The sequence below is a fragment of the Bos taurus genome, chromosome 5 (assembly GCF_002263795.3).
Source record: "Bos taurus isolate L1 Dominette 01449 registration number 42190680 breed Hereford chromosome 5, ARS-UCD2.0, whole genome shotgun sequence".
NCBI classification, from domain to species: domain Eukaryota; kingdom Metazoa; phylum Chordata; class Mammalia; order Artiodactyla; family Bovidae; genus Bos; species Bos taurus.
This window is the reverse complement of record NC_037332.1, coordinates 36,706,256-36,733,157: the sequence shown is the minus strand read 5'-3', so window position 1 is coordinate 36,733,157 and position 26,902 is coordinate 36,706,256. Positions and strand designations below refer to the sequence as shown.

The window sequence follows — 26,902 nt, the reverse complement described above, 5'->3', positions numbered from 1 at the left end:
CCTATAACGGCGTTGCATATCATTGAGATACAAGTCCCAAAATATTCTGGAAAACACCCCAAAATGATTTAGAAATTCCCTAAATGATCTCCTATCACTTTTACTTTGTTCTCAGAATCTCAAAAGTAATTTTCTTTCTCTCAAGACATGCCCCAATATGCCTATTAGTCGATATCAAGAAATACTAAGTTGCTAGAAATAGAAATTATTATTAACCAAAAACTTGTTTTCAGAAGGCAAATTTAAGTGGATGAAAGCAGTGCTGATCTAGAAGCATAATGAAGTTCAATCAAATGCCATCTTGCTTGAACTTGAACAGGTCAATAAACCACTCAGATATTTTCTCATTTACAAAAACAGGGAAAACACTACCCACCTACAGGGTGGAAACATGGATTACAACAAGAGGAGTGGAAGTGCCTGTCACAACACTCAGCAAATGTTACTTGGATCAAGGTTGCATATGACTTGTTTATTATAACTTACAAAAAATCCAAGTGCTTTTAATCTTAATAAAAGATCTAAATTTGTTTTACCTTAGTATGCCTGAGTCACTATTGCTCAGTTTCAAATATTACATTGAAAATTAAAGCTAATACAAAGACGCTTCTGAAAGCCTAAAATGCTCCAGAAAAACTGCAAAACCCTAGGTGACTACTCATCGTTTGGTCCAAGGTCTATTCAAGTCCTTACTGGGGAAAATATAACATGGCAAATATTATTAGTATATTAAATAATTTTCCACATGAACAGTATCTGAATACATTTTATGGTAACTGGAAATAAGTTTAGGGATCCTTTCTTTACACAGGGCCCAAGTGCTAAATAAAGATAGCTAAAATTATAGTGCCACCTAGAGGCAAAGAAAATACTGTCAATGATGGCACACTTTTAATACTCTCATATTTTCTAATCAGAACCCCAGAGAACGCAATGGCACCCTGCTCCAGTACTCTTGCCTGGAAAATCCCATGGATGGAGGAGCCTGGTGGGCTACAGTCCATGGGGTCGCAAAGAGTAGGACACAACTGAGCGACTTCACTTTTACTTTTCACTTTCATGCACTGGAGAAGGAAATGGCAACCCACTCCAGTGTTCTTGCCTGAAGAATCCCAGGGACGGAAAGAAAACTGGGATTTAATTATTTAGTAATTCACTTTCAGATTATATTTACAAGATGTAATTTATCATGCAAAAGTTAAAACATTATTTCTAATTTTTTGTACTACTTAATACAGCATCGTTTCATTTTCAATGACCATTAGGTAATAAAGGTAATTTTGAAAATCCACAGTACAACAATCTGCAATTTTTGTGTCCTGAATTTATTAATTATTAAAATATATAAAGACAAAACAGGAATCTTCTAGTATTAAAAAAATTCCAAACATTCTATGATCTTAACAGAATGGCCTTTTCATTTCTTTCTGTTCCCTTCCAAACTTGGATTTGTGGGTATTTATTTAACAGTAACTAAGTGCTAGGCACTTTTCTAAGCTGCTTTACATATATTAACTCAAAAAATCATCACAATAATCCTAAGAGGTATGTTTATTACCATCCCTGTTTTTACAGAAGTTGAAACTGAAACACAAACTAATAAGGCCACACTGCTGTAAACGGCAGAACCAAGCTTCAAACTACAGGAGTTTGTCTCCAGTACCCATGCTTTTAATCACTATTCTGAAGTGCCCCTCCTGTGTAAAAGCTGCATTTAGTATATACACTCCATTTGTGTTTTACATATACTTTTGAGGGGCAATATTTTCTCACATACATAAAACCTTCATTTTTAATACCTATATGTTTTGCCATCAAATTGTTCCATCTCATTTTACTTTAGGTTAGCTAATGCTGGACTTTCAAACTGATTCTTTCTAATACATAAAAATGTTACACTAAGCAAATCTCACATTGCATATAGTTTTTTCCTTCTTTTGAATTTTATTTCCTTATGTTAATATATCCAAAATGGTTTGACTCACTTAAATATATAAAAGTACCACATTACTAACATATAATACTCTCTACAGTATTTTAAATTTAAATCATTATGTAACGCTACCGGCAATAAAAGAATGCTCAGATTTTTCCAATCAGTATATTCCATTTCCTCCCAAATTTAACTGATATAAAATGGTTAAAGAGATTTGTCACATGGAATAGTTAAACTAACAAATATTTAGAACTGAAAAAGACACAAGTACCCCAATGTTCATTGCAGCACTATTTACAATAAATGGAATCAACCTAGATGTCCATTGGCAGATGAATGGATAAGGAAGTTGTGGTACATACACACATGGAATATTACTCAGCTATAAAAAAGAATGCATTTGAGTCAGTTCTAATGAGGTGGATGAAACTGGAGCCTATTACACACAGTGGGGTAAGTCAGAAACAGAAACACAAATACAGTATATTAACGTATATATAGGGAATTTAGAAAGATGGTAACGATGACCCTATATGCAAGACAGGGAAAGAGATACAGATGTAAAGAACAGACTTTTGGACTCTGTGGAAGGCGAGGGTAGGATGATTTGAGAGAATAGCATTGAAACATGTATATTACCGTATGTAAAACAGATGACCAGTGCCAGTTCATTGCATGAAGCAGGGCACCCAAAGCCAGTGCTGTGAGACAACCCAGAGGGATGAAGTGAGGAGGGAGCGGGGAGGGGGTTCAGGACTGGGGGACACATGTACACCTATGGCTGACTCATGTCAGTGTATGGCAAAAACTATCACAATATTGTCAAGTAATTATCCTCCAATTAAAATAAATAAACAAATTAACACATATTTAAATTTCGGAATGGGTAAAATGTTTTCTTCCTCTAGCAACATTAAAAAGGTGGAGATAATTCTATTATTTGTTGCTTATGAGGTTGGTGCCATCTTGATTCCTCAAATGAGCCTTAAAAAGAATCAATAATACCCAGTCACTAGTAAGTGTCAGAGCTGGAGTCTGAGCGCAGATCTGACTCTAAAAGTTTATGTTCTAGATGATAGAAAAAAAATAACAAAAAAGGGGTCAGTACATGTCAAAATAAAGAAACTGTATAAAAATTTATTTCAATGTTCATCAAAGATCATTTATTTCAAAAAGGGGTAATTTTTTACCCCTGGGATATCATATTAATAAATACAGGGATAATATTTTCCTGAAGTACTGTTCTGATCAATAATTTCAAAAATAGAAAAGAATGGCACTAATTAACAAAATGCTTCTTTTATCTTTCTCTTCAACCATATGTTTTCATTACAACCTAGTTTCATCAACATTTTAAGCAAGTAGCCTGAGGATATAAACATTACTCCAAAAGTTTTTCTTTAATGTCACCTTCTTTAATGTTATCTTGCAGTATGCTCCTAATAGTCCAGAAAGATTTTTACTTTTACAGCACAGAATAAAGATCATCGAGACATTAGATAATAGAAAAAACAAAGGCTTTGGAGTCTTAAGTTCAGATTTTGCCACTTGCTGTACATCCTCTTCAATGTAAGTATCAAATTCCTACTTCATTGGGACAGTGTATAATTAAAGGAGATAATTATAAAGCTCATAGCACATGGTAGACACTCAAGAAATTTTAGCTCCCTTTTCACTTTCCTTTAAAAAGTGGCACATACATGATTATATCAAGGGTATCAGTTTTAAAAGTCATGCTTCATTATTTCCCTCAGACAAACTGTAGCGTAACACGAAGCGTCAAGATCAAAAGAGATCAAAAGAGATAAAGTTGCTTCATCAATGTGGGAACCTTCCTTCTTGACATCAATACCATGGTCTTCCATCAGTTGGTATGAGAGATTACAGGGATGTTTCAAAATCTTTCTATAGCATCCTGGAACATTCAGTTTCAGGGTAGGTATTTTAAATTTACATGTCTGTAGTCCATCTCTGCTGAGTACTTCCTGGTACCACTGCCCCACTTTGTTTTTAGGGTACTGAATATTGCATCCAAGCACTGGAAGGACCACCTATGCAAGGGAAAGGGAAAAAAAAGGTACATGAAACAGCCTTCAGAAAAATATGTGATCATTTCTCTTTTTTTTTTAGGCCACCCTGCATAGCACATGGCATCTTACTTCCTTAACAAAGGATTGAACCCACATCCCCTGCAGTGGAAGTATGGAATCTTAACCATTGGGCTGCCAGGGAAGTCCATATGCAATCATATTTTAAATTTACTTTTATGACTGGGACTTGAATATGTAAAAACACACTCAGAATACAAACATTGCAATCACTCTAAAACATGCCACTGTATACTACACTATTTTGATTCTTTTTAATGCTACCAGGCAAAAAGAAGAGATAACTGAAATCAAGAAGGACTCTTAGTTAACAAGGTAACCAACTCAAGTCAGATATTATTTGACAAACTGCTGTTAAGGTAGAAGAAATGGAACAAGAAGTTGAGGTACATCTAATTACCCAACAGACTTAATCTTTATGCAGTCATACAATGCTAAAAGCATATTCTTTCTGGAACAAAAAGAATAATCCCTACTGCTCAATCACAGAAAATTTGACAATTTTCCATTTTCCTTGCTTACTTATTAATAAAAACATGAAGCACTCAAGAAGCTGCAAAATTAATTTCTATTTTCTCAGCTGCTCATGAGTAAACTACATTTTGTGGAGGTTTCCTCCTTTGCTGATGACTTCTAGATATTTTTCCTTTAGCTGGAACCAAAAGGTAGGTAGGAAAAGGCACCAGGTAAAAAACTCAAATACATACAACACAAAAATTTCAAATTCATTATGTTCATTGGAAGAAGCCAGACACACAAAAAATCACATATCCTATATGAATCCATTTCTACGGCATTCTTTCAAAGGCAAAACTGTAGCACAGGAAATAGCTGAGTTGGGGCTGGGGCAGGGCTGAGAGGTGACTGCAAAGGGGCACAGGAAGTTTGAGGGAGACGGGAAACTGTTCTTTATCTTGATTCTTGTGGTAGTCATATGATTGTCTACATTTATCAAAACTCATAGAACTATAAGAAGTGAATTTTATTGTATATAAAGTATATCTGAATAAAAAGTGGTAGAAAAAAAGGAGGCGGGGAGGAGAAATGATTAGTACACTGTCTTTTCAGCACAATGTCTACATTTAAATCTAAATGATACTAATTTTTAAGCAAGTTTACCTGATGTATTGCATATGTGTTAGCTGATTCCTCTTCTTCAGTTACCAGATGAACCTATTTTTTAAAAACATGATGAAAATACAGATGATTCTCAAATGTTCCAAATTCCCTCAACTTTTCCTAACTCTGTTATGTATAATACAACTTGTTAATATACTCATAGTCAAATAAGATCTTTTCACAGCTTGTTTCTATAGGAGCAGACTACCTAAAAATTAGAATGATTCTTCTTGCTTTAACCCGATAACTGCAGGGGAAACAGAGAATGGGGCAGCATATCGCTCTGAAACAACACCTTCACCTCAGTTACCAATCATCTTTTTCTAAATAGCAAAGTATTTTTTTTTTTATTACACTGAATCAAAAATCTGTTTCCATGAAATCCCTCTCCAACCTCTGTCCCCAACAGGTATCATAGTAGTCTATGAGAAATAGTGCTTCTCAAAATGTGTTCCATAGACTAGTAATAATTGTCACACATACGTGGGGAAAAAAAAAGAAGTGAGTGGTAAGTTTGAGAAATGTTGCTCTAGGACACAGAATAAATCATTCTGATTTCCCTGAGACATGAAAGCTCAAAAGTATAAAGGTAGCTACCATCACTCCATGAGGATTAACACAGTCTCATTTTCCTAAAGCATTCACCATATAATGCCTAGATCTTCTCTAAACTTGCTTGCTTTCCCAATTCTCCCTACTCAGATAAATAATATCCCTCCTTTTTGGTTTTTCATTTTGGGTTTATATTTGTTTGTTTACATGTTAATAACCCATTTTAACTGCTGCATTCAGAAATGGACATAATACTCTACATGTGATCTGACCAAAATACATGGGGCTATGATCTCTCTTGCATCATCAATTCCAGCTCTTTGCCTTTCACAAAATCATAAGCATTCCTAAAATACTACAATGTAACCAATTGGTGAAAATACTGAACAAACATTTTCAAGTACAGAACACTGTAGCTCTCTTTAGAGAGCTCCCTCCAAGCTGATATCAACTGATGAACTAACCATTCTTTGTCGTATGGCAGCTCCACAAAGATGAATTCACGTGATTTTCTCATTGTCTAATTCACATTTCTCCATCTTACTCACAAAAAAATTATGAAAATCTGCCAAGTCACCTGAAATTAAGCTACATCTGTAGGCCTAGTACTCTTGCCTGGCCAATCCCATGGACGGAGGAGCCTGCTAGGCTGCAGACCATGGGGTCGCTAAGAGTCAGACACGACTGAGCAACTTCACTTTCACTTTTCACTTTCATGCATTGGAGAAGGAAATGGCAACTCACTCCAGTGCTCTTGCCTGGAGAATCCCATGGATGGGGGAGCCTGGTGGGCTGCCGTCTATGGGGTTGCACAGAGTTGGACACGACTGAAGCGACTTAGCAGCAGCAGCAGCAGTAGGCCTAGTAATTCTATTGAAAAGGGACTCAGATTAGTTTCCTATAGTTTCCTACAATTTTTAATGTAGATGCGCAACATGAAATATTCTACAAATATTAATTTTTTTTCCTTTTCCAGATTTTCCATATTTTATGTCCTGAGCCTCCAATTCTTGCCTTTTCTTTTCTCAGTGCTAACTAATAAAGTATAAATAATCAATTTTAAAAATACAGATATTTTTCGCTGCTAATAAAAGGAAACTCTGCAAAAGGTGAAAGAGAAAATGTTTTCTTTTCTCCTATATCTCCTGAAAGAAAAGCAGACAAAATCCTGATCACAAAAATATCCTTGCAAATGTTACCTGGAACAAAGTCTTATGAAAGTGAAAGTGAAGTCGCTCAGTCATGTTCGACTCTTTGCGACCCCGTGGACTGTAGCCCACCATGTTCCTCCATCCATGGGATTCTCCAGGCAAGAATACTGAAGTCTTATGAGACACATGCATTTCAGAGATTACTGCTATATCTTGTCAAAGTGAACTTCTGAAAATTTGAATTAGAAATGGCTGACTTACTAAATAATGCGTTGCCAAGAAATATTTAAAAAGGATATGTTTTCTGAAAGGTATTAAAAAAACTGAATGTTTTTCATTATTTATCAAAATGGAATTAACTGACATAGCCCTTCTTCCATTTAAATGAGGTAAAATAAAACCTAAGATGCTGCTAGATTTCTTTTTACACAGTTTCAGAATCTGTGTCTCAGTTAAATGATCATTCTTAATGAAGCTCCTAGGGATCACTTTTTTTTTTCCCTTAATGGTTCTTATATTTTATTGTTTGACTGTGCCAGGTCTTAATTGTGGCACGCCAAGATCTTCGATCTTGTTGCAGCTAGCAGGATCTTTATTGTGGCATGTGAACGTTAGCTGAAGCATGAGAACTCTTGGTTGCGGTATGTGGAATCTAATTCCCTGACCAGGGATGGAATCCAGGCCCCCTGCCTTGGGAGCACAGAGTCTTAGACACCGGATCACCAGGGAAGTCCCTCACTTTCTTATCTAAATATTCACAAGTCATTCATTTAATAGAATAGTAAAGCAGACCTCTTTGTTGTGGCTCACTCATCACTCAGCCTTGACTCCTTTTCTGATAGTGTATCTGCAATTTCCTGGGAGCTTCCCTCCCAGTTCTTGAATGTGGTTTGGGTGGGATGGTTCCAGGAAGAAGTCCTTGGAACACAGGCTTTGCTAATCACATACTGCAGTCCACAGTAACTGGTCTGGGGACAGGGAACACAAACCAAGCCATTCTGAGACTCACTTCCATGGCTTTGACTGAAACTGTTAGGAAATAAAAGGCTTCTTTTCTGGAGAAGAAACTAAGAATGGATCTGACAGAGAGGAAAGCAGAGCTGAAAGATGAAGAAAATGAAATGGATGATTTAGGACATTGTTTAAGCCCCTTCATAACAGCTGTACCTGAATCAATCATGGACTTTCAGTTATGAGGGCCAAGAAATTCTTGTCTGCTTTCCTTAAGTTAGTCTGAGGTGGGCTTCTATCACTTGAAACAAACAAACAAACAAAATCCTAACTTATACACCTAAAACTCTGCCGTTAATTTAGATAAATCATCCTTTATGCTAAGTTCAGAGTCTATTTTTTCTCCATTTTTGAAAAATAGGACCATGCCCTATCTCTGTATGCTGACACTTTTCTAAACCCCATGATTTCTCTAGTAGAGACCAAGCTGGGCTAGGAATCAGACAACTAGGTCTTCTGAATTCTGCTACCTACATCACTTAACCTGTCTCCTCTCCAGTCTGGGCCTCAATTTTCATTTCTATGAAATGGAAATTAGAAAGAAGTCTCTAACATATTTTTCTCCCCTAAAGTTCAATGATTTTATGATGTTATATACAAAAGCACTACTCAAATCCCTTCATTAATTTTTAAAATATATTTCTGAGATTGAATTAAGATCATGATGAATAGTCTCTTTTTGCATTACAATGCTATGAAATGAATTTCTTTATGTGATTGATGGAATTCAATTTTATTATGTAGGTCAAATTCACAGAGATTAAAATACCATAAAAAATACTAGTTGGAAATACCAATATCCAAAATACCATGGAGGAAACGGAAGGATCAATTTTATAAGACAAATTATATTTCATTAATATAAATGTCTCTAAGATATTGTTAAGCGAGAAAAAAACAAATTGTAAAACCACACTTATATGAAAGAAACGACATTTCATATCCTATATAGCATTATTATAGAAATTTTATTATTTTTCCTTTTCATAGTTTGAGTTTCAAGTCTCAAAGTTCTGTACTTACTTTCCTCATTGTTAACTAACAATAAAAATCCACTTTCTGTGGATATTTATGGGAAAGCATAGAAAATGGTCCAGAAGGAAATATGCCAAAAGAGGTTGATTTTCTGATAGTGGCAGAGGAAATCACAATAGAGTGGTGGCAGGAATGACATCTCCATCTGCACTGTTTTGGATTTTTAAGGAGCCTGTTTCATGCATTGGGTGTGTGCTCAGCTGCTCAGTCTTATCTGACTCTTTGCAACCCCACAGACTGTAGCCCACCAGGCTCCTCTGTCCATGGGATTCTCCAGGCAAGAATACCGGAATGGGGTGCCATTTCTTCCTCCAGGGGATCTTCCCGACCTGGGGTGGAACCTGCATCTACTGCATCTCCTGCATTGGCAGGCGGATGCTTTTACCAGTGAGCCACTTGGGAAGCCCGATTCATGAATTGCTTGTGTAATTTTCTACAGAACGTGTTCTTTTCAGGAAGGCTTACTATCTTTGTAACTCTCACTTCACACCACTGACCATTTTTATACTTCTATTTAATGGCATGTTAAGTGTCAGCTGACAGCAGAGTAGAAGCAGATGAGCAAATAAAAGTTAAAAAAAAAGCATGTTTAATTTTAAATTTTTTCTAAAATAAGAGTTTCTGAAAATAAGTGCTCCTGATACATAACAACTCTTGATGAAATGATACTTACTTTACTACTTGGTAATTGCTCATTGTCAGCATCTTCATCCAAACAGACCAAGTCACCCTCCACAACTCTTGAGCCGTAAGTTTCAAGTCTGTAAGACACTGCCTCATTCCAGATTTTGCTGCTGTATGCATGAACGTAGAATATGCGCAGAGAATGGGGGAAGGAGAACCATGCCTGGATGTAGCCCTCCTCCGTCACGCCAAAGCGATGCAGTGACTCTAACAGTGCTCTCTCCCGAACTTTGAATTCGGGCATCAGGGCAAGTGTGCCTTTAGCATCCTCTGAAACAAAGAGATCAGTCAGTTCCTTTTATTCAAAGGCCAGTTATTAAGAGCTTTACCAGGCTCTCTAAATGTACTGAGCTATCCTGGGAACCTGCATATGAAGATAAGGCTCAGCACCAACTATAAACCAGAGCTACATTTGAAGAGGTTTTTTGTTTGTTAAAAATCATTAATCATATGGTTCATTCACTTTCCCTGCTTTAAAAAGAGCACATTAGTAACTCCAATGTCAGGATGGAGATTAACTAATTTGCAATTATTTAGAACACTTTTTTTAAAGCATTATATAAGTTCCTGAGCTGAGATTTTAAAGAGCTATTATGGACATTTGACAAAATTTTTTCAATAAGAAAGGGTTGACATCTGGATCCTTCAAGTACACTATTCAGTCATTCTACTATTCAGCATGCTTTTTAAAATTAGATTACTGGACTCCATGGCAAAGCTGCTTATTCAGGTAGGGCCTTGGAGTAAGCATTTTAACAAATGCACCAGGTTTCTTGTACACACTAAAGTTTAACAACCACTGCCATAAGGAAATTATTTTCTCAATAGATGTAATTTTGAACTTTGTTTAGTATTACTTAGATCACTCATAACAATGTGAAATGCTCATATGGTTTATAGATTTGGGTGTGGTATAAAAATATTTTTCACCTATTAATCATTATATATGTAATATGTACATAATTAAAAATAATGGAGATATTAGAAACTGATGTCCTTTATTTCTATGCAAGTGAAATTTAATATGCACATATATGTTGATCATATATTTAATGAATCTAAAATCTTATGGTTGTTGTTATTACTTAAATACACATGACATTTATTCAGTATTCAGAATAAGCCAGGCACTATTTTAACAGCATTAAATCTATTATTTTATTTAAATATTAACAGTCTTTTAGGTATCATTAGCTTCAATTTCGGAGAAGGCAATGGCACCCCATTCCAGTACTCTTGCCTAGAAAATCCCATGGAAGGAGGAGCCTGGTGGGCTGCGGTCCATGGGGTCGCTGAGAGTCAGACACGACTGAATGACTTCACTTTCACTTTTCACTTTCATGCATTGGAGGAGGAAATGGCAACCCACTCCAGTATTCTTGCCTAGAGAATCCCAGGGATGGCGGAGCCTGGTGGGCTGCTGTCTATGGGGTCGCACAGAGTCGGACACAACTGAAGCGACTTAGCAGCAGTAACAGCAGCAGCTTCAATTTGCAGATGAAGAAACTAAAACAATGAGGCTAAATCACTTGCACGAGACTATATGCTGGGAAGTATTAAAGTTGTATTAAACCCATGTAGACTGACTCTAGAACCACACTCAACAAATTTTTTTTAGTGCTTCTCATTAACTATTCTACATATACTTAGCTAAAGTTTTCAAAATTAGCAATCAGGGCTAAATGGAGACTAGATCAAAAACAATGCACAAAGTACCAGATATAACAAATGTACTTTTATTTAGTTTATTTTTCAGCCTCCTGATTGCAGTGAATTATACTTCTATCAATGTCAGTTTAGAACTGGGAACTCTTATCTTTTTTGAGGATTTAGGCCAGGAAAAACTCATAAAGCATCTTTCCCCTCACCCAGCCCCAAAGCAAGAGTTATACAAAAGTCCCATAAAAATGGAGTACCTAGGGCACATAATAAAAATGCTTAAATATATAATATATTACAGTCTATTTCTTATCACATTTATGTAGAAATGAATGCTATCCTGATGATATAACTCTTGTATATCTACCTAACTATATACGAGGTAAAGAAACTTTTAAAGTACCAGTCTGAAGAAAATATTTCTTTGCTCTATTTACAGGATCATCCAAATCTTCTGGTGTAAAAAACAATTTTACAGCCTTCACCTTTAAAGACCAAACAAGCAAATACATATCAGATGAAAATGACAAATTACTTACTTAAAAAAAAAAAAGGTACATCTTGAAAGAATAGGCATTTAACATGATATTTGACATGGCAATTCTATCTTTAAGCATTCATAAGCTAAACAATTTAGAATTAACCTCCAGTGCAAAGCAACCTAATACACAGATTTAAAATCTTATGGACTGGAAAAGTGGTTGACACAACTTCCATAGATCTTCTTCTGTCATTTTTTGCCTCTATCATAGAAGTAAGAACACAGTATTAAGTGATGGCATAAAACTCAGGCTGACCTAACACACACAACAAAAAAGGGGGAGAGAACAAGCATAGGCAAGTGGCAAGCCACTAATTTCATTTGTGTTCTCAAGTTTCAGAACTCTTTGTCTTTGGTCTTAAAAATAAATTAAAAAAAAATAAATGTAAATAAAAGTTTTAAAAATCCCCAACTTTAATATTTTCTTTTAAAACACAAACAGATTAAAAGATACTCCTTTTAAAAAAAGACATATCTACTAGTTCCTGTATTTTATCACTGTCTCCAGTACTACAACTTATTTCTAAGTATGCATCTTAGAGTAGGAAAGAATCTTAAAACAGGGCATTCAATCTAGCCTCCAACTCATTCCTCTTTTATACTATTCATTCATTCATACAAATATTACTCAGCATCTGTTTTGCTATAAAGTGATATCATGAACATAGTGGCTGTTCAATAAACATGATGTACAGTACATATATATGGGGGTATACATCCATTTATATGCTGGGTTAAGAAAGCAATGAGATGGCTCATGTAATAAGTACATCTGACAAAACAGGTAAGTTCATATCTTTTCAGAATCCATACCGTTTCACTCTTCAGCAAAGCCAATCCAATTTGGTCTGTGTGAACTTTCCTTCCCATCCCAAATCTCTGTGGTCCATAGTAATTCACAAACCCTTTATTCTATAAACACACAAAAAATGAGTTAATTAAAAATATATTACTATACTCTCATGTCTGTGTCCTCCCAAAAATCACATGTTGAAACTCTAACCTCCAGTGTGATGGTATCTGGAGATAGGGACTTGAAGAGATAATTAGATCATGAGCATAGTAGCTTCATAAATAGGATAAGAACTCTTATAAGAAAAGGTGGTGGAGCTAGCCGACTCTCTTTCCACCACATGTGAATACAATAAGAAGACCAGGCAGGTATCCTGATCTCAGGCTTCTAGCCTCCAGAACTATAAGTAATTTTCTCTTGTTTAAAAATCACCTTGCCTATGGTTCTTTGTTACAGTCTCAAACTAAGATAAATAAATACAATTATTGCGTCAAAATATGTAACCCAGTCTTTCTCTTTGTCCTTACTGTAATAAAAGAGTCCTGTAATTGGCAATACACACACGGATACCAAGTGGGCTGAGAAACACTATATGGTTAAAGAATACAAAGGAAAAGAATAAATGATTGAAAATCAGAAAATAAGTGAAAAATCTTTAAAAATATGTGAGCTTTTCATTGCCATTACTGAGGAGTTTTCTGGCATGTGGGATTCTTGGTGCTAAAATCAGAAAGCTCTGAGAAAACTTGGATGAACTGGTTACCTAGTACTGCATCTGCTCTGATACCTGAAGCTCCTCCTGATTCCGAGGATTCGGCTGTCTGCAGATGCTTGAAATACGAAGCAGGTTTATTTTCAAACCCAGCAAGTCCTGTCTTTTTTGTATATAATGGTTGGTTTTCCGATTATCTCAGTTTCTGAAAGTCTGGGCCAAGACAATGGCACAGCATCACTTCGGTAGGAACGGAAAATTGCTATTTACTATTGCAACCATTGAAGACACTGGCTGGTGGTTAAACATGTCCTCACAAAGCAAACCACAGGCCCATATGGTTTCCTGAAAGACAAAAGAGCTCTCTACACTCACTCTATGGGGGGAATATATTAATGTATTCATTCAATGATGATTATCGAGCACCAACTCCAGGACTGTTCAATAAAAGATGCAAATAAAAGATAATCTGTAATCAGCATGCTACACAAGAAATTGCATCCTGAACTCATGCCACTAAGATCAACTGCAGATAGAATAAGTACCCCCTGTATTAAGTCTCACAGTTAAATACTTTTAAATATTTCAAATTTGGAAAAATAACATTAGACAATATGCTAAAAACACCAGAAGAGTTTTAAGTACCCCTGCCAAGTTATTCAGGGTTGATTGCAATAAAATGTTATAGCAATCTGAGTTACAACCCTTTAAAACAAAACTCCAAAGATTTCTTATTTTCAGGACTTCTCAGCTCACTTCCCCTCATCATGAAAACTAAAGGAAAGTTGGCTAAATCTAAGATTATTCCTACGGAGATTTTAAAATGTATATGAATAGGTACCAAATGAAAGATGGGCAATAAATAACATCAGAGTTCAGAAAGCCCCACTCCCTTTTCTAAGAGATATCTTTCTAATAGTTTAACAGGGGGAAAAGAAAAAAAAAAAAGAATCTTAGGCAGGTCTAGAGAAAAGGAAAAAATAACCATGTGAGGATTTTAATATCTTTAGTGAAGATATTTTCCTGACTGTTAGGTATAATAGTGATTAAAATCTGGTTTCTGTTTGTTTTCCTGTTGGAGAGGCGTAAAATTGTATGAAAAGGTCTTTGTGGTCAGAAACTTGCAGCAGTGTTTCTCAATGTTAGCTGTGGAGTAGAATCACTTAGGGAGATTTTTTTTAAATGCTAATGCCTAAGCTATATCCCCAAATGTTCTTATTCAATCGGTCTGGGAGAAAAAACAGATTATTGAAATTTTTTAAAAACACCCTAGGTTGAGAATTTCTGGTCCAGATCAGGGGTTGGCAAGCTATTTAACTGGCCCACAAGTCAAATCTGGCCCTGTAACCACTGTTTTTGTATACAAAGTTCTACTGGAATACGGCCATGCTCATTCATTTATGTATGGTTCATGGATGCTTCCACACAATAGCCACTAGAGTAGCTGCAACAGAGACCATATGTCTACAAAACATGAACATTTCTTTTCTGGCCCTTCAGAGAGAAAAGTCTGCTGACCCACAGTTTATATGATCAGAATGAAGGCTATGGCTATATGTGCACATTTAGATGCCCAGCAAATATCATTTTAAAACTTACAGTAAGTAATTTTTTTTACTGTAAGAATAGTAAAATGTATATGATTTACCATTTGCATACATTGAAACAAAATTCAAAATTAGATTGAAAAGAAAAACCATTTTGAAAGTAATATAAAAACTATTTACCAAAGATTTCTGAAAAGAAATGCTGAACAAAGTCTCCCCTCAAATTAATCTCTTTGCCTGTAATACTACTCTAAATGGCAGACACTAAAAAAAAAAAATCTGTCCTTTTAAACAGATAGGTTTTACCCTTCCAACTGGGAGAGTCTATACAATTTGTTTAATTACACTAACGTTGTGTTTTTTCCAATACAAAGATATATACTAAGAAGAAAAATAAAAACTAAGTAAAATGGACCCAGTTATCATTTTTTTAAATAATTATACACGCACATAAAAAGAAAATGTACAAAATACTTCCCTTCATATCTTAATGTAAATAAAGATTTTCCCAAAATACTCTACAGTGCAGTTTTCTTACCTTAACATTTTCTATTGCCTCCAAAATTCTCTCTCTCAGGTTTGCAGAATCATTTATTTGATTTTTTAAATTTCTGATGACAATATCAAAGTGATTTCCTTTGAGCTGACCAAGTCTAAGGGAATCCTCTACAGAACGAATGTTAAACACATTCATTCTTTTCTTTTCAACTTCTTTTTCAATATTTTTCAACCTATGAATGATAAATCATTTATCATTTGGATTCAGTTAACTCTTACATTTAAAAAATAGTTTGTGTTTAAACTAATGTTAAAAATTATTAACGTTTAAAATGCTAAAAATGTCAAAAAATTAATTTAAAATAAAGTTTAAATGACAGATGGCAGACAACCACTTATACTGGAATACTGAAAAACTGGGGGAATTATTTCAAAAACACATCTTTAATTTATTTCAACAAATGTGCACTAAAAACCCTTTATCGTAGGATTATATTAACAGAGTTATTCTAAGAACTGGAACACATATTCCTAATGCTATCACTCTATGTAGCCTTCTGACTTCTCCGTAGTTCAAGTGATAGAACCCCTTAACTGTTCTTCGCTCTTCTGTCCTTTGACTTTGCTCCTTTCCTCCTCAGTTTTCCTCTAATGTTACCAAAAAACCACTAGCGCCAGAGGACTTTCCTAACATTCTGCTCTGAACACTTCTTTACTCAAGTTTTCAGTTCTTCACCAACATTAGATCCCAATTGTCTTATCCTAACTTCTAAGATCCTATAAGAACTGATGTAAATTTTTCTTTACATCTACACATTCTGTAGTCCCTAAAGGAACCATCTGCTTTATCAGGCAGACTCTTTTGCTTACAGGCCCTCCAAAATACCTTCAGATTTTCTGCATCTGCTAAAATCTTACTATTGGTTAAAGGGTAATTAAAATTCCATACCCATAAGCCAAATCAAACTACTCTGTCCTCCTAGAAACTAATAAACTATTTTGTCTTTGGTGGTTAAAAAGCAGTTTTTAACATCTAAATACCTTTCAACATCTAAAGTCATTCCTTCTTAGTACAGTGCACTTTTTGACCACATAGACAAAATCATAAACATTTTTCTGTCCCTCATATAAGAACTTAAAAATATTTACCAGAAAATAGTGCTTAAATATCTGATGACCAAAGATTAATATATTTTTAATATGTCAAGTTAGGCAGAATTTTAGTCCAATGATTCAACTTTTCTGAACTTTACCTTAAGGAAAGCATCCACAAGGCACAGATTTAAGTGTAATAAAATTAATCATAGTAGTATTTACAGTGAAAAACTGGAACAAATTTCTATATCCCAAAACAGGGGAAAGTTAAACAAATTAGTCCATATAATAAACATGACTTTGAAATATTTCATGACATAAATTTTCATTAAAAATACTATTTTAATTTTATAAGTAAAATACAAAGTACATATACAGTACAATTTTCACATATATAAAAAAGGCCTCTGTAGCATCTGCATATATCATAGTCTCTGAAAAATATGTGAAACAGATCAAAATGTTTTTGTGGTTATTTCTGTGTCAGAGAAATTTTAGTGACATTTAATATTTTTTTATATTTTTCTAAACTTCTCCAATAAACATGTATTACTTTTACAATAATAAAAGTCTATTTAGAAGATAATTATACTATTAATGCAGAATATGCTGCTCAATAAGCCTATAATCAATTACTATTGATAGTGAGGTTAATATGCTCCCAGTATTAGTCTCAGTTTTTAATCTAGTATTTATTTATTTGATGCAATAAGAAAATAAAGTTCTATCCTTTAAACATCTTATTACCTCTCTGGTGTTACTTTTCTAACCACCATCGCTTGGTAAGTGATGGCTTTCTTGTCTTTAAGTCCTGCATAACTAAAATCCGAAGGAATCACACCAAGTTTGACAGCTAAAAAACCAACTGCTTCAAACATTTCTAGATTTTCTTTTCGTAGGGTAAAAGCTGAAACAAACAAAAAATTCTCAATTACAAAAAAAGGCAGCTAAATACATCATTTACATTCTTAGCAAACTTACAGATCATTATAGTGAATCAAATCATTAATTTAGATGAGTATTTTTTAACCAAAATATAGTCAGTAAAATACAAACCTCACAGATTTCAGTTCTCATTTTTAAAATGCTAGTTGGTTCACTAAAGGCTTACAGAAAAAAAAAAAAAATCCACATTTCCTGATTAGGCATTCACACTGGCCCTAATCCACCCCTCCAGTCTGCACTTGGGCTATCTTATATATCCTATAATTGTAACCCAGAGAACTTGTCACAATCCTTGGATGAACTAAAGCCTTTCACTGCTGTGGACTTGTGTGCATTGAGGGCCTTTGTCTAAAACACATGCTCCCTCCATTTATTATTTGCCACACTTCTTTTCATGCTTCAAGATCCAAGGGCCACAGTAGTTTTCCCTCAAATTCCTTCCAGGTTCTCAAGGCTGAATGCTCCCAAAGTAGGGATCATGTTTGTTTCATTGACCATTATACCCTCAGACTAACACATAGTAAGTATTCAAATATTTGTTGAACAGATGAAAAATGAACGTTACAAGGAATTGATTACTTAAACCTACATGTCTTCACAAGCTGTCATTATCTACACCATGACACTGAACACCATGCCATAATTTATCTCTTTAAGTTTGTATGCCCTGTAGACTGGGAGTTCCAGGCCAGGAAATCAGTAAATAAAACAGAGCTTGTTGCCTCATGGTAGATCCTTCAAATGTCTATTAGATGAGAAGGTGATAATGAGATTGCAAAAGTGGAAGGAGGAACAAGCCCAGTAACAATTACCACCAAGCACTAACCCCAACCCCTGCCAACTTGTTGGCCTATATAACCTACCAACATTAACAGTAAGAAAATATCTCAGTCCTCAGTTCACCATAAACATATGACACTTCAAAGTACTGCCCTCTTCCCTCAGATCATGGAAAGGATATTCAAAGTATTCTGCAGAATAATTTCTGTTTTGTTCAACTCCTGTAACAATCATCAGGAGCTACAAGAGTCTCTTTGAGGAGCACTCTAAGAAAAATGAACATTTAACATAAGCCTGACTCAGGAAGCAGAAGGATGTGAAATCCATCTATCTCTGAATAAATGAAATAGCTAAACAAAAGCTTATAATATCTATTCTTTAGAAATCATGTTTAAAAGAAAAGAAAGATCTGTATGTTCTGTATATCTCTGTATAAAGAATCTCTAAAAACATGGAAACAGCAAGTTTCAAAAATATGTAGGGTGTATATTATTTATGAAAAGTTTTAAAAATCTGCAATAATGATTTGATACTTGAACATATTGTAAAATGACCACCACAATAAGTCAACATTTATCACCACACATAATTACAATTTTTTTCTTGTGATGACAACTTTTAAGATCTATTTTCTTAGCAACTTTCATATATACAATACGATATCATTGACTATAGTTACCATACTACACAGGCTTCCTGATGGCTCAGTGGTAAAGAATCCACAGGTCTGATCCCTGGGTTGGGAAGATCCCCTGGGGAAGGAAATGGTGACCCACTCCGGTATTCCTGCCTGGGAAATCCCATGGACAGAGGAGTCTGGAGGGCCATAGCCCATGGGGTCCCAAAGAGTCAGACACGACTTAGCAGGCCACAGCCAGAGGGATAGCAAAGAGTTGGAAACGACTTAGTGACAAAACAACAACAATCATGCTGTCTGTACACAATATTCCAGGACTTGCTTATAACTGGGAGTATGTACCTTTTGACCACCTTCATCGATAAACATAAATTCATATTTTTAAAAATTAATTTTAAATTGCCAATAAGTTAAACACAATTACAACATAAGCAAAACCTGTTTGAGATCCATAATAATTTACAAGAACTATCCTAGTCCTGGAGCCAAAACTTTGAGTATCAATTAGTAATAATGTGAAAAAAATAACAGTATTTTAAATATACCAAATCTATGGAACTAGACAGGCATCACTAAAATATCTTAAAAGTATAGGAACAGCCTGGCTAGGAACTGAAAACTGTGAAAAACAGACCAAGAAAGTGTATTACACAGAGTAAAAATCAGAAACTGATAACAGGGCTCAGAAATCTCTCTCAACAAGCCCTTTTGATGATTATATGAATGCAAAATTTTGAGAAACTCTTCTTTAAAAGATGGACAGTGTCAAACAAAGGAACTCCCTGTAAGTCTGCAGGATTCTTTCCATAGGCTATAAAGTCCGGCTGTTCCAGATTACAAGGTATTCTCTTCACTTCCCCAAGTACAGCAAACATATTTTACTTCTCTCCAAATACTTAAGATAACTTTCAAAATGTGAAATCAAGATTCACCCCCATGAGATGTATTAACCAAAGTAATTCTTTAACTTTATACATTTGTAACTACATTAACTATAAACATGTTAACCACACTTTCATCAATAAGGTTAATATTTTACAACTAGTATATTTTGAAAGGCTTATCTTCCACTTAAAAAAGGACCCATATATTGTTTTCAATATCCTTCTGGACATGTCTATTTAATTCATTTGAAATTACACAGATTTCACACAATTTTATCTAAGTTTACCTAAGAAAATGGTAATGATGTATTATTACCTGTGTATATATCTTTTCTTCCCTGGCACTCAAGAAGAGACCTCTTGCAGTGCTTGTGTGCCTTGACCCGAAATCTTACAGTTATCACTACATTTGGATTATCAGCACTGTCATTCAGTTCAGGAAAGGATTTGGTTTCCACAAGATTTCCAAACTTCTTGTTGACAAAATGGTGGACAGCTTTTCTGTGTTCTTTGTTCGTATCAGGTTTAAAGGTAAATTTGGAATTTTCTTTCTTTGCATCCAAATATTTAAAAAAGTCAAATGCTTCCTCTTCGGATACCAAGTGACAAAGTTCTTTATACTCAAGATTTGGTCTTACAACAATTTCACTGTTTTTTCCTACAGTTATTAAAAAAGGAAATTTCTGCCTAATAGCACTATGCAAGGTAGCCCTCTGGTTCTTGTCTAGGATTCTGCCTAATGAGAATTCAGGAGATGGTCCAATTAGCTCAGTTTTAGAGTCCCACTTCTCTTTTATATTACAAGCAAACTGATTCAGTAATTCATTAGTTTTTTCATCTAACAAGGAGCCTAATACATCAACATTTTCTTCTTCACCTTTGTAAGTTCTATATTTGATAGTATCTTCCTTTTCTGAACAAGGCACAAAATTGTGGTCATCACTGGAGCTCCCAGCCAAAGTACTGACTTCTTGATTGCTTGTCTCTTCAAAAGATAAAATCTGAAGATCTAGTTTTGCTTTTTTAGCCAAAGTATTTGGCTCAGGTAGTACTTTACTAACCTCATAAACAAGTTTGTCACTCTCTTTATTAACTAACTCTCCCTGTTCGTCAATCTCAATGACAATGAAGTCACTTGGTGAGCTTTTTATGGTGCCACAAAAACCAACATGATCAGTTATGAAACACAAAGAACTAAATCTGATTCTGAAATCTGTATCCTCTTCCATTCTTGAACAATGCCTACAAAAGAAAAAGAGGTGATCAATTACCAGGAAGAAAAAAAATCTGGATAACAAAAAAAGAAATAGGTTTGCAGAATTTATTTATTTCTGCTTCTCTCTCTCCCTTCCGAGTCCCCTTAAATGACATTACTAATTTATTTCTATATATCATGTGTATTTTGACTCTTATACCGAGATGGCATGTCTGCTAATTTGCATCTTGACTCTTCACCTACTCCAGGCTTTCATCTATTAAAATTCCAGGATTAAAAGGATTAGTTTCAAGTTCACTTTTAAAATATCATTGGTAGACCAACAAAAAGAGACTAGAACATACTTTTTTTTTTTACAACAATTTGTCTGAACTCCACCCCTGAAACCTAAATTTCCAGTTAATTTCAGAGACTCTGTGACTAGATACTAATATATGGAGGGATAGGGGTGGGGGAAAGGCTGAAGAGAAGACAGGAATACACAGTCCACACTGACATATAATGAAGTACTAAAAACAATTTGCAGGATTTCCATGGTGATCCAGTGGATAAGACTCCAAGCTTTCAATGCAGGGGGTGCAGGCTTGATCCCTGGTCAGGGAACTAAGATCTGCTAAGCATGATTCCAAGGCGCATGGCCAAAAAAAACAATTAAATAAAACCAACATGCAATGTGATTAGGGTTCAAGGAAGGCTTATGTTAACCTTGGACCTTAAACCTTCATGAAAACTTGGATACAAACTTTTTCAGTTGACCCATAAGAAAAGTACAACCATCTCTCTCTGGCATCAGAGAGAAGACACGTTTACAGAGCTTCTTGAAGCAACCTTCACTCTTCGCGTAACCCATGGCTATCACACAGAGTTTCAGGAGAGATAAAATGCCCAAGGAACTGGTACTGCTCCGTTCTTTGCGTTCATCATGCTCTCCAGGTAATACATCATCTGGACCTTCATCCCATTTCTACAGTGTATTCTATTCATCTGAACCAATTTAGAAAACCACTTCCACTCCATCCTTTCTGTAATGTGGAACTCACAGAAATTTCCTAATATTCTACTTTCCTAGGAAATAAATAGGATATATTTATTTTTCCTCATTCCTTAATTTCCTGCACAGACTCCTCAGTTTCTTGCCTGAACTGAAACCTGGATATTTCCCCTCGGGCTGCTGCTTCTGTAGTCCTCCTATGTGACAGCTATTTTTCCTTTCATACCCACCTGGGGACCTGCAGGTTGTAAATATTTTCTGTGTTTGCCACTGCTCCTTCCAAACCACTTCTTCCTCCTCTACCTCCTCAAATCCCATTTCCTTTGAAGTACATGCCATCGGACTGTACTATTTGCTGCCAGCCTCTCTCTGGTCCCAGGACAATTCTTCTTCACTCACTAATGACTTTAATACCTAGCTTAAAATATACTATCCAGCATGACCTCCAAGACCATCCGTATGGATGATCCATTTAACATCACAGTCCCTCAGTTCCTTAATCTCAACCTCAAACCTTCCACTTTGTCTCGGTCTTAGCTTTGATTTTCTCATCACCAAAAGTTGCATCACCTTTAAGCATCTGGCTCTCTGATTATCCCTACTGCCCGTTCATCACCTCTATTTTAATACGTCCATTCCAGAAATTCTTATACACTGTGAAGGCCTCTCATCTCTGCTTCTATTACTAGTCCACCATAGTCAATTTTCCACATAGTAGCCAGAATGATGATTTAAAAAGGAAAATTAAATCATATCACAACCCTATTTAAACCCTCTAATCACATTTATAATAAAATCCAAAATACACACCCTGGCTTCCAAAGACTTCTAAGATTCTGAACTCTGTTTTCCAAATTTAACCTGTACCCTTTCCCCATTATCCACTATACTCCAGCTACACTGGCCTTCTTCAGTTCCTTTATGCCAACTGTTCCTGTTGATTCAATCAATTCCTCTTCAATAATATCCTTAAAGAGATCTTCCTTGACCGATAATCGGAAGAAACCAGCAAGTCACTATTTTTCATAAAATCTTATTTAATTTTCTGCATATCATTTCTATTTAATCATTTTACTTCACTATTTACTATACACCTACCCCAATTAGAATGTTTGCTCTATGAAAGCAAGAACCCTGTCTGCTTTATTCACTGATTATCTCACAATTAGAACAGAATCAAGCACATAGTAGGGGCACAATCCATAATGATTATTGAATAAATAAAATGACTAGTACAAAATAAGAGCAGTAAGAGTGAAGAGGAAGAAAGAGGGGGTCAACTTTTGCCTAGAATAATCAGTAAAGCATAATGTAAGAAGTGGCCACATTTTCAAAACAGTTCAGGAGACAGAAATGAGGCAAAGGCATAAGCAAACTATGCAACGTGTTAAGAAAAAACTGAACAGCCCAGATACAGAGCAGTAGGACAAAGTGTTTTCTAGCACAGTTCTGGAAAATATGGCCGGATTAGCGCCGAACTAGGTAAAACAGTTAATGCGCTGGCAGGAGCTTAGAATCCACTGAGTGGTAAATTGATGGCCACTGGAGGTGTCTGAGCAGGAAAATAACACAATCCTAAAAGATGTTTTAGTAAGATGACTGATAGTACTAGGCAGGATGAATCTGTTGAACAGTTGGACTAATAGTACTGAGCAGGATGAATCTGTTGAACAGTTGGAGGAGATCGAAAGCAACAAGATGTGATCAAGAGCTCAGCTGTAGGAAGAAGATATGAAAACATTCTAAGCTAGTGGCATAGGAGAACAATTTGAGAATACAACGATGAGGGAATTACAACCAAGCATCTTAGTAAGAGTGGAACCGTGCTGAAGGGCAGCCAAGGAACCCACACAAAGTTGAGTTCCCATGCAACAGATGTGTCGATAAGCCCGCCCGGCGGACATGGAGGGAGCAGTTTGGCTGACCCAAGGCTTGGGAATTTGGATTGTGGCTAAGGGCAGAGTCTAGGAGGATGTTTAAAAAGGACAGTAGCTCCTCCTGTTCCTTCCACTGCCAATGCTCCACCTAATTCACTCCTACTTCTGCCACCAACCAGCAGGACTGACTCCTGCAGCACAGACTTCAGGCGCTTTCAAAATCACCCCGACACAGCCATTGGCTCCACGGGCGTCTTCTCCACCCCCATCCCGGCCTAACTCAAGGCGCGATACTAGCTCACATCGCGCTCCTCTTGCGGACCGAGGGTCAGGATCTCAATGCCAATACTGTCATCGCCCCCTGCACAAGCCCACGTGGCGCCAAGAAGCACAGCCCGGTCTACCTCAAGTCCAGCTAAAGGGTTTCCTCCGCACCACGCCGTGCGCATGCCCGGAAGCCATAAACTAGCTAGTATCCGACAGAAGAGTATTTAAAGGGACAGGCTCCTACTTAAAGAAGTGCCTTTCCGGGATTTTTCACGCAGTGGAGCGGCGAGGGGGAAGCACTAAGAGGAAGGGGGCGGAGCCGGGCGGGGGCGGGACCTGACGGATTGGGCACGCCCCGGCCCTTCGTAGTACCTGGGTCCTTAGGCCTCTGGCTCAGCCCCACGGCGCCCTGTGCGCCCCTGCGCCCTGCGCCCGGGCAGGTAAGGGGTTCCGGACTTGCGCGCCACCTTTTCCGCGAAGTGTCTGAGGTCTGCGCCCTGGCCTCCGGGTTGTGGAGGAAGGAAAATCGACTTCTCTTCAGCCCAAGTGAGAAAAGTTAGAGGGGAAGTAGGTTGCGTGGGCAGCGCCTGCTCCAGGATAAAGACTTGGGTGGGTCCCTAGGGATTAGAAAATTGGTGGGACCGGTGGAGTTACCGTGGGGCGAAGAGAGGTGTCACTCGATGGTCGGACCTCGCCTCGAGTTTCTCAATTCCCGGGCTGTGTGTTCCGAGAACCCTGTTTACGAAATGAAATCTCTTTTCCTCGGAACCAGGAAGTAGGACCAGCGCCCAACAAAGATGCTGGCCGCGTGGAAAGCATTCTGAACCCCCACAAGATTCTAATTAGCTGGTTTCTCAGGCTTCCAGGAAACAGAAAGTGGAGCGGCATTGTCAGTACGTTTTCAGATGGGGAAAGGGTACCGACAGCCTGGAAACGAGAGGGAACAAAGGGATGAAAAGCAACCTCAGAAAGCCTTTTAGCCATTTAGGATGGGATGCTGGGGAAGATTGAAGGCAAAAGAAGGGGTGGCAGAGGAAGAGATGATTGGATAGCATCACCGACTCACTGGACATGAATTTGAGCAAATTCCTAGAGATAGTGGAGGATAGAGGAGCCTGGTGGGCTATTTGGGGTCGCAGAGTGGGACAGGACTTAGCAACTGAACAAGTGCCTCAAAAACGTCTCTGCCTAAAGAGCTGAGAGCAGAGAATATTCAGATTTGCCTTTTCCCTTTCTGGGGGTAATCCTTGAAGAGACCTGTCAGAAAGTTAAGATTTCTTTTTTCTTTTGTTTGCATGCTAAACGTTCATTTGACGTTTGCTTAACCCTGTCCAAACAGAAATCCTGAACTTCCAGGCTAAACATGCTCCTTTCACAGTCTTCTCCATCTTATTGTAAAGGTTAGGAAGCTTGTTCAAGCCAGAAACCTTGGTGCCAACTTCTCACCCTTCATAGTAGCATACAGGATTCTGTGTAATTTCTGAGGTTTCTACCTCAGAAAATATCCATCATCCTAGGAATTCTACCTTCTTTGCTACCACTCTGATGTAAGCCACAAGCACCTCCCACCTGGATTATTGATGTACTCACTTAATTGATCTCTTCCTGCTTCTCTGCCCTCATTTTAATATACTTTATTCAACAATAATTTAAACAGCGATTAAACAACAATAATTTCCCGCAGCAGTCCCTGATGTCCTTTTAAGTATAGAGCGTGTCTGTCCTCTTCTCAAAAATCTCCCCTGTCTTCTCATCTCCCTCAGAAGATGAAAATGAAGTAGGACCTTAGGGGACTGGCCCCATTACCCCTCTATTCTACTCTGCTCTCCTGCTCCCTCTTCTCCAGTCTGTTTCCTTGTGGTTCCTCAGTGAGCCCGTTCCAGACCCTTACAGTCTCTATTCCTTTTGCCCAGAAACTTTTACCACAGATATCCCAGTAGCTAGCTTTCTCATTCCCTTAAACCTTTAATCCCATGGCACCTTATTGAGGCCTACTCTGAGTACTCTATTGAAAATTAAAACCCCTTCTCAGTTTTTTTTTTTTTTTTCCTTTTCATTTGGCATCATATAAAGACTTCCCAGTGGCGCTAGTGGTAAAGGACCCACCTGTTAATGCAGGAGACATAAGAGACTCGGGTTCTGTCCCTGAGTTGGGAAGATCCCCTGGAGAAGGAATGGCAATCCACTCCAGTATCCTTGCCTGGAATATCCCATGGACAGAGGAGCCTGGTGGGCTACAGTCCATGGGGTCACAAAAGAGTCAGACATGACTGTAGCAACTTAACACAGCACAATGTACTGTAGAGTAAATGCTTATTACCCATCTTCATCTGTTAGAATATAAGCACTCTTGCCTGGAAAATCCCATGGACAGAGGAGCATGGTAGGCTCCTACAGTCCATGGGGTCACAAAGAGTTGGACACGACTGAGCGACTTCACTCACTCCATGAATTCAGTTAATTTTTTTTCTTATTTTCCTAATGCTTTATCTCCAGGGACCTGGATCAATATCCAGTACAAAATAGAGATTCAGTAAATATTCATAAATGAATAATATTTTGGTTTTTCAAAAATATATCCAAAATGTTTCAAATTACTTACCATTAAGTTAAATTGATTTTTGAGGATGGTATTAATATATTGTGTTTGATTTATGGCATATTAGCAAACATCCCAGTTTGAGAAGGGCAGCCCTGTATAACCTATTAGGTCTAGAAGGTATCACAGGCTTTTGTTCATAATGATGGTGTTGGGTTGTCCAAAAACGGACAACCACTTTTGATCTAGGTAAATGGTTATCTACAATACTTTACTGCAGAAAGCATGGGAGTGAATAATGTATTTTGGGAAGATTATAAGCATA

General features: G+C 36.8%; 2 protein-coding genes across 8 annotated transcripts in view; one reads left to right on the top strand and one right to left on the bottom strand.

Moving 5' to 3' along the window:
• Nucleotides 1-1,536: 1,536 nt before the first annotated feature.
• Nucleotides 1,537-24,981, bottom strand: PUS7L (pseudouridine synthase 7 like). 4 transcript variants are annotated; one of them, XM_005206413.5, is made up of 9 exons: nucleotides 24,693-24,981; nucleotides 20,004-20,929; nucleotides 17,189-17,348; nucleotides 15,387-15,579; nucleotides 12,610-12,708; nucleotides 11,659-11,740; nucleotides 9,586-9,866; nucleotides 5,164-5,217; nucleotides 1,537-3,987 (listed from the first exon to the last, which is right to left on the bottom strand). In XM_005206413.5, exons 2-9 carry the CDS (start codon nucleotides 20,914-20,916, stop codon nucleotides 3,661-3,663), a joined length of 2,109 nt encoding a protein of 702 aa, XP_005206470.1. In that variant the 5' UTR covers nucleotides 20,917-20,929; nucleotides 24,693-24,981; the 3' UTR covers nucleotides 1,537-3,660. The 4 variants fall into 4 exon arrangements, with proteins under 4 accessions (XP_005206470.1, XP_005206472.1, XP_005206471.1 ...); XM_005206415.5 differs by lacking the exon at nucleotides 24,693-24,981 and adding an exon at nucleotides 22,125-24,202; XM_005206414.5 differs by lacking the exon at nucleotides 24,693-24,981 and adding an exon at nucleotides 24,176-24,202.
• IRAK4 (interleukin 1 receptor associated kinase 4) overlaps nucleotides 24,404-26,902 on the top strand; it is a 28,083-nt gene continuing 25,584 nt past the window's right edge. For 2 of the 4 annotated variants that reach the window (XM_059886532.1, XM_059886531.1), the window contains exon 1: nucleotides 24,404-24,478. The gene's annotated coding sequence lies outside the window, so the exon portion shown is untranslated. Of the gene's footprint in view, nucleotides 24,585-26,902 lie in introns of all 4 variants that reach the window. The other 2 variants (XM_005206426.5, NM_001075998.1) reach the window with 2 other exon arrangements.